We start from the raw sequence: 12,543 nt of genomic DNA on the forward strand, positions 1-12,543 counted from the left end.
TCACTGTTTCACTGAAAACCTAATTCGTCTGTTTGTGGCCATGTATAAGAATAGATAAATATTGTAGAAAAAAACAAAAATTATCAGTCAATAAAGAAAAATTTATGCATATTTTTCAAACATTGTAGAAAAAGTAGATAGAAATTTTTGACACTGAAATTTGAACAATTTACCAGTGACTTGACTCATTACATTAAGCTCTTGATATAGAGAGTTACGTAAATAAGCAAAAGGAAATTAAAATGAGAGGTACAAAGAGCATTTGTACTGTATTTATATTCAGCAACAACATTTCTCTCATATATACAAGAAGATATTTGGCTCATTGGATGCTCCATACAAGAGAAATATTGCTGCTCTAAATCTAAAACCTAATTTCCCATCTAACAATTTTTATTCCCCCTCTCCGCCTTTTTGTTATGAAGAGAAAATAGAAGATAAAAGCTAGGAATATTAGCAGCCATCTTATTAAACAATAAAAAAAAAAATAGATATAAATATTATATACAAGTTTCAACATTTTCTTTAAAATACTAGCAACGAATCCTTGATATCATAATTCATCTTCTCCAAATTAGGCTGCACAGCAAACTGTATCATAGGTGGTGGCCCACAAGCCAAAGCCAGAGTATCGTCTGATCCTTCTGGAACATGCTCCCTCAGGATACTTTCCGTGATGAATCCCACACTATATTGCCACCCTTCCTTGATAGACTCTTGAACCACGTACCACACTTTTAACCTATCGCTGTATTCTTTAGCCCAGCTATCAAGCTCTTCTCTTAACAAAATATCATCTTCTGTCCGGTTCGCATACACCACATACATTTCAGTATCATCTTCTGGGTCCTTCAAGATGGCTTGAACCACTTGATAAATCGGAGTAATTCCTGTCCCGCCAGCCAACATGGTTAATTTTTTAGCAGATTTTGGTTTACCATGTACCATAAACTTTCCTCGTCCGACGTACTCAATGTGGCCTAATGGACCCTTCACGTCTATTGATGCCCCAAGTTGTAGCGAGTTAAGATACTGGGACATTAGCCCTCCATTAGGGAACTTTGGGTGGACACCCTTGAAGTAAATCTTGATGACAAGATCGAAGTACCCCACAGCCTCAATAGTGCTCGTTGGTGTGTAGGCTCTCATGCATAGCTTGTCTTCAATAGTGGCACACAAATATATGTGCTTACCTACTGGTAAGCCTAACACTTGATCCTCAGATGGCAATGCAAAGCGAAAGAGACGCACGTCATGAGATAAAGACTCCTTTTTTATAAGCTTGCATGAGATTTTCTCACGTGGTATCAGAGCTATATTTCTTACAGGAGCAAATGAAACTTCTTTAATAGGCGCTAAGTGTGTTTGAGTCATATCAGATGCGCCGTGAACTGAGTTGTTAGGCGAGGAAACGCTGGAGTCAGATGCATAAGCTGTGGAATCAACTAACTCACCGATTCGATAATCCTCGAGCATTTTCTTGGCTTTATCGGAATGTATGGCGTCGAATTCTTCGGTGCAGTCAGTGCCTGCATTGATCAGAATACTATCGGTGCCACCGGGATGGTCTTTAAGGAAACGAGTGCAGTCATAGACATGGCCGTGTACGATTATCCAACAAGAGTCAGCGGAGTTGTGTTTCTTGACCTCCGCCATGGAGAAGGTTTTTGAGGAAGTGTTCATGAAAGGTGTGGAGACACTTTTCTTTAGGGTTTGGTTACTTTCTGATGATATCTCTAAATGTCTTTCTTTGGCCATCCATCCGCCGGACTGGTTGCCCGGCACGGTGGGGTGCTCGAAGACAATTCCGATTTCACCCTTGTGTCTCTTGCATACATTTGTCCTTATGCGGAACCAGCAGTTGTTCATCATGCCCTATAAATTAACCATGATAAAGAAAGATCAGAAAAGTTATATAAAAATCTCTTACTTTTCTCTAGACAACTAAGTGTTAAAAGGAGAGATACAGATGTGGAATATACTTTGTTTAAGAAATTTTTAAATTAAAAATGATATTAAAAGTAAAGTCTGAATATATGAAAGTGTTAAAAATCTAAATGGGTTAATATTATTAAATTATTAATTAAATTATTTTTTTAGGAAAAAATTATTAAACGCCGTTTCTTTGTTTAATATCTAAAAGAAAGACAAATTAGTGGTCCACTTCAATGTCAATAATTAACATGTAAAATGGCTAAACTCAATAGTAATTATTAGTATTTCTTTATGTTCAAAAAATAATATTCAAACTTCAAAAAGTAATAATTTTTTTCAATCTAACACTCTTAATCATTGACAAAATTGAACCTCGTAGGAATTCAAGGCTGAGGTATGCATGCACCAAGGGGGTACGTCGGTGAAAGTTACAGTTGCTTCCAGGGGCAGGCACACAGTTCCAAACTCTGTGGGGCTGTGGTACGTCGAAATTTTTAGATTCTTAAGCTGTAACATACGCCAATAGGACTCTAATGTCGCCTTCATTATACCCAAGTGGTCACAACTTGGCACTTGTTCTTGTTAGCTAATTTTAAATTTTCTAAATTGTTTTTATTTTTCACCATATTATTAAACAAGTGCTAAAAATTTTAATTAAAAATAATATTGGATATTAAAAATTATTATACCATAAAAAAATGTAAAGTCATACTGAGCTTTTTTTTTTCAATATAAAATTTGAGAACTTTATTTAATTTAATCAATAAATAAGTAGTAATTAATTAAAAAATAAAATATCTAAACATACCATGACGTTCCAAATGAGCTTGTCGGGTTGGGTGTTGAGGGTTTGATCCCAGGCTCGAACCGCAATTTCTTTGGCACCGAGAAGGTCAAGCACTTCAACCTCAAGTGACCAAAAGCACCAGCACCAGTACTTGCCATACTTGTTTGGTTTCTCTGGATGGTCCAAGTTACAGACTTGCCACGTTTCACCACCGTCCATAGTCACCTCCACACGTGTCACTTTCTTCCCAGCACCTATGCATTTAGCAAATCAGAAAGCTACTTTCCGGGGAAGGACTCTTTAGAAAACCTGACACTTTTAGTTAACTTGGTTTGCATTTGCAACTTGCCATTACAAAACATAAGTTTCAATTTGCTTCATATTTAGTATTCTGGTTTTGTTTTTGTCTAACCAAAATTTATGCAACCTATTCCTTATTTTTAGTATCTTGTGCATCGGAAAGATATAAGATATCATTTCAAGCAAATCTATAAATTGTCTAATTAATTTAATTATAAGACCGGCCTCATCTATTAATCAAAATGTGTTCTTACATATATAAAGTGATTAATTAATTTATGTAAGATCCACCTCATTTATCAATTAAAATTTCTATTTTTCATAGAATAAAATATAGCTTAATGATAAATGCATATACGATTAGATAATAGATTCAGATCGAGATCCTTTTTCCTCAATACTTAAAAAAATAAATATATTCTTTTTCAAGAAAAAGCAATAATATCGTTAATACAGAGGAATTCATTTATAAATTCTATATTATTACCAGAGCCAAAACTAGAAATTTATATTCATAGGCCTAAAGCTTTAGGTAACCTATATAAGGAATGAGAATCAATAAAGTTTTAGTGAACAAGAGGAAGGGTCGTGAGTAAAATCCGTAAAGCAAAATTATGCCTCTTTCTAACATATATTATTTGACATATATTTTTCCATAAAAATGGAAAATTCATCGAAAATCTATTATTATTATTATTATAAGATTTATTCAAATTACCAGAATATGCGTAACCCTTCAACGTGTATGGCCTTTGGGTCGTCCAGGAGTTAATAGGCAAGATCTCTTCATGAGACGGCGTCGTTATAACTGAATTTATATTTAACTCATTGATGATATATTCCGGCTTATACCACCATGCTGCATAAATAGATATAACACAACATTAATTACATTATTCCTTTTTTTTCTTGCAATAAAAAAATAAAAATACTAGTTATAATTTTTTTAAAAAAAAATATTAAAATGAAGAAGGAAAAAGGAAAAAGGAAAAGTTTAATTACCTTCGGCATTAGCAAGCTCGGCATCGACATGAGAAGGCAAGACTCTGTTGTCTTTATAATGATAGTAATTGTCTGATTCTTGAGTGGTAACAATAATTCTTTTTAACCATTTAACCATACGTCCCCCAATAAAACCAGGAATTATCATCCTAACAGGGAAACCATGGTCCGGAGCCAAAAGCTCACCGTTTTGCATGTAAGCTAATATGATATCACGCGATGGATCCATCGCGTACCCCTTGCTGATACTGGTTCCGTACTTGGACCCGCCGCCTCCTGGCAAATCCTCCGCTCCTTCAAAGCACACATTGAGGGCCCCATTTTTCTTGCTGTAGATCCCGCACCGTTTCAGCACCAAATGTAATGGTACACCGCGCCACACTGAAGTCGATATTCCTGAAGCGCCCCAGTTAAAACCTATGGTTTGTTTAACCATGTTTTGTTCTTTTCTTCTATTGCCCGCGCAAACCAGGGTCACTGGTAGTTCCCTGCTAGGGAACTCCTTAACCAGCTGGTCCATAGTGAACCGGATCGGTTTTTTAACCAAACCGCATATCTCCACGGTCCAGTCCTTCCAGCTCGCTTTAGGAACGGGACCGTGGTTTCGAACGTAATGGAGGGGAACAGGAGTTATGAACCCGTGGTGCATGAGCTGGGTTAAAGGTGCTTCACTGTTGAAAGGATGTTTTCCTGTGAGTCGGATCATCGACGGGTTACGCTCAACCCAGTTGTCAGCCGTTCCTTCATCTCGTTGATCGAAAATCGACGGCTCTAGTTCGCTGTTTCCTTTGCGGATTAGATCGTTATAATCATTAGCTTCTTCGTCGTCGCTGGAGGAATCATCCACCTCCATTGTTGCAGGAAAAGGTTTTTTGTTGGACCGGTTGAAATCTTGGACGAAATTGAAGGTTCGAACCGGAGAATCAGACCGGTGGGTTGGGACAGATTTGAATGGGCGAACGACGCCGTTTAAGGCAGGTTCGAGGTGGAACTGGCGGTTGTCGACGGAGGCCGCCATTACAGAGTAGAGAAAGAATTGCTCGTTTATTTAGAAGAAATGGAGATTTTCTTTTTCTTTTTTTTTTCCTCCACTTTTTCTATATTTCAGAGGTTTGAATTTCTTTCATGGACTGAAGGCGAAAAGAAAGAGGCAATTGCATAGGCTTTATATAGGCTCGTTTGGGCTTGCAGGAACGTGTAATAGGGAGGAATGCGGCCCGTTTGATTGGATCGTAAGGAGCTAGTCTTTAACTATTATTTTTTATTTTTTTATTTTTTATTTTAGTTTTTTAGAATAACAGAAAAAGAAAAAAAAAAATGGTTTAGCTGGCGTCGACTGGCGTGGGGAGAGTAGATGGACCCCCTGGCTCGAGTGGTTCCTATGAGCCAAGAGGGCATAGGTTGAGGCTGCAGCCACAGACGCAAATGTACTTCCACCACCTTGTTTTTTTTTTAGAAAAAAAAAAAAGTTTTGTTTCATAGCATAGATATTTTCTATTTGTATTGTGAATAGGAAATTGGATTGTTAGTAATTTTCAACCTTATCTAATTTAGAAAATGACATGGAGAAAAAAAATTATCCAATAAAAAAATACTCATTTATGACATTTCAATGCAATCAAAATTCTTAATACTTCTAAAAAAAAAAAAAAAATCTAACTGCTAAATGTAAATTCAGTATTTATAATCTCGCTATTTTGGCTAACGTCATGATTTTTTATATTTATAAATTGCATTTTAGAAATATAATCATAAATTATGAATATCATTATCACAGAAAAATATATTCTCTCCATTCCACGAGATAAACTTATTTTTATTTTCATAAAAAGTAAGAAAATTTAGTTGATATAATTTGAAATTTAATTTTTTTGCCTACATTTTTTAATATTTCTATATCAGTGATAACATCACACTATTCGATGCCAATTCATAATTCACATTGATTTAACATTTTTATGAGTATAGAGTGCATTACTGTAAATAATTATTTATTTACTTGAATAATGAAATTACCAGAAGAGTCGGAGAGAGAGAGAGAGGGAAAAGATAGGTTAAAAAGGGGAAGAGAAAAAAAAAAAAAGGTAGATAATTAGGTGCAATTGCATGGATCCTTCGAGGCAACATGCAGTCACAGTGCTTTCAGGCATTCTTTGTATTTGGTAAGGTAGGCAAATGGCAACTCCCCCAGAAGGAAATTACAAATGAGTTAATTAATTTACACCAAAGACTCCATTAACTTAGCTTGTCATTTATAGTTTATTGCAAATCGCACGTGGGGTCGACTTTAATGGAAAAATAAGCAAAATTGGCCACAAATTATACTAATTTTGAATATTGGCCAAAAAAAAAAAAAATCCAAATATATTGTGTTTGATACGCATCTTTATGTTAATCAATTTGAATACAATGAGGCAATCGGGGCATTTTGTCTCCATTATCCCATTAAATTTTCCATAAAAATATATATATTTTTATTTTTGTTATTGCTCCCATTATCTTCATTATTTCATAGATTTTTAGCAATTGTATGTGCAAGTTTATTACCTAAAAATTATATTTTGGATTCATCCTTTGATATTTGAGTTGTTTTTTAAAACAAATATATATTTTTTTAAGTAAGAAGTTTTAACGGAGGCCGAGTAATAAAGTTGAATGGGATGTGTATGTAATTCTTAGATTTTTTTTTTTTTTTTTTGAAGATATTTTTGAAATAAGACAAAAAAAAAATATCTATTGTAATTATAAAAGATATATTATTAAATAAAACAATTAGAGTTAGCTTTAATTACCAATTTAAAGATGACTATGCATTGTTGAGAAGTTTTCAAAGCTTTAAATGTTAAACTTATGGGTGTTGGAAGAGTTTTATTTAAAAACAAATTATAATAAAAAAATAATAAAACATTATTACAAACATTAAGCTTATTATAATAAATTAAACTCATTATCATATGTTAAGTAAGGTTGGAGACTTTTAATTATTAAGTAATATGGAATCGTGTTTGAACATTACATTGACCTAGTTTGAGTTTTGGTTGAAGAATAATGATCGTTCATAGTCAAGACTCAAAAGTGATTTATGTTCCATTATTCCCAGTATTATTAAAATAAAGCAATTAATAATTCATAATTAAAGAAAAAGCCTAACACGAGAAAGAAGGTATTGCAAGAATTGAATCAGAATGGAGCTAATATTTCTTTCAATATCCACACTTTTATTTTATTTTTGTTTTTATTTTATTATGAATTAGTGTTTTGAATTAATTTTTTAAGTATACTCTAGTAGATTTAATGTTTTCTAGTACTCAACATTTGTTTATCAATTGGATCGATGTACAACTTTGTAAATTACATAAATTACTACAAAAGAAAATATCAAAAATTCCATAATAAGTAATTAAGCGTTCTTAACTTTCTTATAACTCTTGACTTATTATTTTTAATATATTTTTAAACTTGTAAAATGAATTAAATAGATAGACTGTTAAAACAGACACGGGTCTAGATATCTTGCGTAAGTCTTTTTATAATTTTTTAGTTAATTTCATGAATTTAATAAAAAGATTAGATTAGATTAGATTAGTTAGAAGATTCTAGCAAATTGCAAATAGAGAAATAGTACAAGTGATGGACAGCTAATTGGGAACTAACTAGTAAAAGTTAGGAGTTAAAATTAGTAAAGCGAAAGCAAAGGCAAGGGCAAGCAGCGAAAGGGGTCAAATATGAGGAAGTGAGAAGTGGCGCATGGGAATCCCAATGGCCAACCAACCCGATAGAAACATGGGGCGACCCAACCCATTTTTAGCAGCAAACCAGACACAAAAAATAAAGAAGATAAGGTGGTGATTTAGTCATATGGGTAACAAATTAGAAGGGGTGGTCACTAATTTAATAATATAATAAAATAAAATAAAATAAAATAAAAATAGAAGAAGGAGAAGAAGAAGAAGAAGTGGCAACTGGGGGCGGCTAATAGAGAGCTGAGGGGTAAAGTGAAATTGGCCTTTAGGTGAAGGTTTGAGCCAACTTTTGTTTTTTCTGTTTTTTATTTTTTCAAGATTGATATATATTTCTTTTTTTTTTTTTTTTTTTGTTTTGGTATAATTAATATTGTCCATAGCCATAGGTTTGTTGAGGGCCTAAAAAATGGGTATTTGCTTTATTATTTGAAATTGCAAAATTTTTTTTGGAAACAAAACACAAAACAACAGAAAAAAATTACTACTCTTCTCTGCTCCTCACAATGTGGTGATGTGATTGTACTGAAAAATGGGCATCATTGTTTTTTATATTTATTATTTTAAATGCTAAATATAGCAAAAAGATAATGTTTGGAGGGAATCGTTGTAGAATATACTGTTTTCTTTTTATTTGTTTTTAAGCAAAAAAATGGAATTTCTATACTATTTTTCCCCTTCGTCTCAAAAATTTTTTATCCAATCACTTTTTTATTAATTAATTGAAAATTTTAGTCGATCAAAATAACACTTTTGAGATTTTTATAGTTGAAAATAGCCTAATTAAATGTCAAATAAGTAAGAAAATAACTGGATCATGATTTATTAACTTCCATCCAGCCAGTTTAGACCATGCAATTAAATATAAACTTATTTTTTTTATTTATTTTCTTATTTTGCAAGTTTCATTTTAAACAAATAAAAATAAAATTAAATCTGTGGTTTTGGTTTCCATGTTAACTGTTTCCACCCACGTGGTTCTCTGAACCTTTCATTTATTATTTATTTCTGTAAATTTTTATTTTTATTTTTGTCTGGATAAAGCAGATTCATTTGGGACATAATAATGTCCACTTCACATAATAAAATATTAATATTACAATTTACGCAATCAAATATTTATTTTATAATATAAAAATTAAAATTCATCTTAAAAAATTAATAATTTTTTTTTTGTATATGATATATTTTGTAATAATAATATATATTACAAATTTTTAGTAAGCAATTATAGAAATAAGGAGAAAGAGTCAGTCTCAAAACATTAGCTTTATAACTCAAGCTAGACATTATTTACATATTTTAATTTTTTTAAAAAAATATTTCTAATCTGAAATGAAAAGTGAAAACATAACGAAAGAGCACATAGAGTTCACAAACTTATTACTGAATTAAATATTATTATTTAATTAAAATCTGAGTTAAAATAAGTCTAGGGGCTGTACCATTTTTTTCCTACACATATTCTATAAAAGATTCTTCTCTATATATTAATAATTTCTAACTATTCTTTTCATAAAAAATGTATAATGACCAAAAGACCAATAGGACTAGGTTTCACCAATTATAATATGTACTGAAAATTTTTTAATTCAAACAAAGATATTTTTATGGTCAAACAAATGACAAATCTCAAAAAGATTGGATCAGATACACTTAAAAGCAAACCGATGGCTGATTGGCCAAATGGGTTTCTATGTGCAAAAGCAAATAAAAAAGAATCATTCAATATGAGAAAAAAAAAAAAAATACTAAGTGATTGCTGAAACCATAAAACTAATGATGGGTCCAAATTAAATGCCCTTTTTTAATTTTTTTTATGCCAAAGTGTTCAATTCAATGAACTTATAATTAATGTATACAGATACATATAGTGCTTAGCAAATTTTCAAAGTTGGCACTTGAAATTTGCATATTTATTAGGGCAAAGTGATGACAAAGAAATAATAATGAATAATGATTGTTATTGCAAAAGGAAAAATGACAAAAAAAAAAAAAATTAATTTGATTAGAAGGGGAACTTCTAGAGTTCTAGAATTCTAGGTGACAAGGGAAATGATTATTAGGATCATTCTTTTATTTTTTTTTTCTTAGGAAAAATAATGGAAAATATGATTTTTTTAGGAATTATATATAGCTATATACTCTCATTATATGAGCATAAAATTATTAGTAAAAAATTTTAATACTATTTTTTGTATTTTTAATGTTTTCTTAAATCATGTAATAGCAATTATTAGGTTATCCCTTTGAATTGCTATCACAGGGCTTAGCTCTTTTTGTAAAATATCATTTTTGGGTTTATACTATATAGTAATATTTATTTAGGAGTATTCTAAAGATACAAATAAATAAAAATTATATGGCTTTGAATATTATATTTGCATCTCTATGGCTCTAAACATATATCTGCATTTATACAGTTTTGAACGTTATATTTGTTTTAAATTATCAGAATAAAAATTATAGATTTAAAAATATTTTTCTTTCTTCATTATTTGCAAATATTAAAGATCTTATTCATATAATTATTATAAAGAATAAGCCTTCTTTAATAAAATAATTATTACCTTTATTTTTCATACTCTGCTAATATATACGAAGTTTAGCAGTTCACCAAGGCTGATTGCTTACCCAATGGAGGCCCAAGCCCAATATCCAAACGTATTGGACTTTGTATATATGCGAAGGCCCATGCACAATTGTCGCTTGAACATTTCCTTAAAGCACACTTATAGACGTTTTGGTTACCAGATCACAACAGAAATGCACTTATAGACTTCTTGTTCTTTATTATAAAAAAAAAAAAAAAAAAAAAAAATCCAAATCCATGGCCAAGAAAGAGGCAAGGAAAGTTATCAACAGTCAAATTTCCAGGGAAAATTATAACAACAATGGTGTTATTATCACTGTATATATAGAATTACCAAGAAGGCGTCCGAATAAAAAAATGGCTATGTCCAATCCATCATCCAAAAGAATACGATGTGACAATCGCCGGGCTGAGCTTCTAGCCTATGCCCGCGAGTTAAGGGACAGTAGTTCTCATAAACAAGAATGGCAGCCCAGAAGGAACTCATCCAGGCCTAAATCTGAAGTAAGTTGTTTCTTTTTTTCAATTTGTATTTTGAAATTGTATCTTAGGAAAAATGAAAATGCATCCAGAAACAGAAATGGAAATGGTTGAGTGCCCAAGAAAAGATTCAAACATCTCTTGAGAGGATTTTTCGAAGAAAGCAAAGGCAATGTGGGTATGAGAGAATTGCAACAGAAGAGTATGGCGGAGATGATGAATTTCATAATAAAAGGAAGGCGGCTTCAAGAGGCAAAAGTGCTTCTAGCTTCTGTGTAAATGGCATTACCTTACACCTATTCTCTTTTGTTTTAATTAGTAATTATTTACTCAATTACTGTTATTTTTTGAGCTTCATTATGTGTATTTATTTTGCAGAGGAAATTGAAGCGTGTGCTTAAGGAATTATCATGTGGGTTGCAGTGCAGCAAAAGGATATAAAAGTTAATAGGCTGCTGCTTGATCATGCACCAAACTAATTTTAATTCTGTAATTAGATACAGTTTCCTTGTAGAAAAGTTAGGAATCTTTTTTTCAGAAGTGCTAATTGACTTAAACAGTCGCATTCTGTTGATCCACAATTTCTGGATCTTGAGCTTAAATTTGGAGCAATTTGATACTCTCAGTGACCGAGCCAAAATTTGTTCGTAAGGGGGCGGAAAATTTATTTATCATTTCACGACGAATAAAAAATAAATCTGATTAAAAAAGTATTTAAATCTGATTAAAAAAGCATTTAAAATTAATTTAATTACGTAAATAAATATATTACATATAGTCAAAATTTTTTAATGAAAATATTATAAATGACAAAAACTAATAGAGATTTTTTTAGTATACATAATGACTTTCAATAGGAAAGAAATAATTTCCTAAAATTTACATGTTAGAAATTACAATGAAAATAATTATTAATATTTAAAATGTTAACTATTTTATTGTAATTTTAAAATTCAATCAATTCATACTCAAAAAAAAAAAATTCGATCAATTCAATTTCATATTATTTTCTAAAAACTATTAAAATAGAATTATGAATTATAATATTAAATTCATTTCTTCTTTCATGTGATTATTCAATGAATTTAAAATTCTAAAATTTGTTTGAGTTGTTAAGTTTTAATTAAATAATCGATAATTAAAAAATTAAAATATAAATTTATATTCTATTGTATATTTTAATATTAACATGAATTTTATATATATTCATGCAATGAAATTAAATTTAAAACTAAAATTTAAAAAGGATGTAACATTAAATAACCTAAAAAAAAAAAAAAATTAACGTTACAAGTCATTCACAGGTAATAAAAAATAATTTATAAAAATTATGGATATTGTGTGCTTATATATATATAAACTAAATCAATATATAAGAAAAAATTAAAGTAATTGAACTAAAAAAAACTAAACTTACAAAAAAAAAAAAAAAAAAAAAAAAAAAAAAAAAAAACTGCAACTATCAACATTTGATCTCAGAACCAATGATGAATAATTGAACTAAAAAAAAAAAAACTAAAAAAACAAAGAAACCTTCAACTATCGTGGGTTGTTCTCAGAACCAATGATTGAAGTAGCAGAGTTTTAACCATTATGCCAATAAGTTGATCAGGTCGGGGTCGGTCCCCTCAGAACCCCACTGGCTCCGTCACTGGATACTTTATAAGGGTAAAATGTAAAATTTTAAGAAACTAATTGAACTCCTT

At 30.8% G+C, this 12,543-nt stretch overlaps 2 protein-coding genes across 3 annotated transcripts; one reads left to right on the plus strand and one right to left on the minus strand.

Annotated features, from left to right (window-relative positions):
- Positions 1–237: 237 nt before the first annotated feature.
- LOC105638879 (nitrate reductase [NADH]) lies at positions 238–5,169 on the minus strand. The gene is made up of 4 exons (XM_012222767.4): positions 4,025–5,169; positions 3,741–3,881; positions 2,744–2,976; positions 238–1,875 (listed from the first exon to the last, which is right to left on the minus strand). The coding sequence occupies exons 1-4, from the start codon at positions 5,040–5,042 to the stop codon at positions 526–528; spliced, it is 2,742 nt and encodes a 913-aa protein (XP_012078157.1). The 5' UTR covers positions 5,043–5,169; the 3' UTR covers positions 238–525.
- Positions 5,170–10,531: 5,362 nt separating this feature from the next.
- Positions 10,532–11,462, plus strand: LOC110010027 (uncharacterized). Of its 2 annotated transcripts, none has more exons than XM_020681254.3 (3): positions 10,532–10,861; positions 10,930–11,112; positions 11,216–11,462. In XM_020681254.3, exons 1-3 carry the CDS (start codon positions 10,595–10,597, stop codon positions 11,276–11,278), a joined length of 513 nt encoding a protein of 170 aa, XP_020536913.1. In that variant the 5' UTR covers positions 10,532–10,594; the 3' UTR covers positions 11,279–11,462. The 2 variants fall into 2 exon arrangements, with proteins under 2 accessions (XP_020536913.1, XP_089582525.1); XM_089726399.1 differs by having other exon boundaries at positions 10,936–11,112.
- The last annotated feature ends 1,081 nt before the right edge of the window (positions 11,463–12,543 follow it).

The sequence above is a fragment of the Jatropha curcas genome, chromosome 9 (assembly GCF_041381405.1).
Source record: "Jatropha curcas cultivar XTBG-Jc1 chromosome 9, XTBG_Jcur_1.0, whole genome shotgun sequence".
NCBI classification, from domain to species: Eukaryota; Viridiplantae; Streptophyta; class Magnoliopsida; order Malpighiales; family Euphorbiaceae; genus Jatropha; species Jatropha curcas.

Excerpts from the sequence above, each read along its gene's own strand:
- LOC105638879 (XM_012222767.4), bottom strand. The coding sequence starts at position 5,042 with ATGGCGGCCTCCGTCGACAACCGCCAGTTCCACCTCGAACCTGCCTTA. Across the intron at positions 3,882-4,024 it reads CGAGCTTGCTAATGCCGAAG|CATGGTGGTATAAGCCGGAA; the intron begins GTAATTAAACTT and ends CTATTTATGCAG. Across the intron at positions 1,876-2,743 it reads AGCTCATTTGGAACGTCATG|GGCATGATGAACAACTGCTG; the intron begins GTATGTTTAGAT and ends GTTAATTTATAG.
- LOC110010027 (XM_020681254.3), top strand. The coding sequence starts at position 10,595 with ATGGCCAAGAAAGAGGCAAGGAAAGTTATCAACAGTCAAATTTCCAGG. Across the intron at positions 10,862-10,929 it reads CATCCAGGCCTAAATCTGAA|AAACAGAAATGGAAATGGTT; the intron begins GTAAGTTGTTTC and ends AAATGCATCCAG. Across the intron at positions 11,113-11,215 it reads AAAGTGCTTCTAGCTTCTGT|AGGAAATTGAAGCGTGTGCT; the intron begins GTAAATGGCATT and ends TTTATTTTGCAG.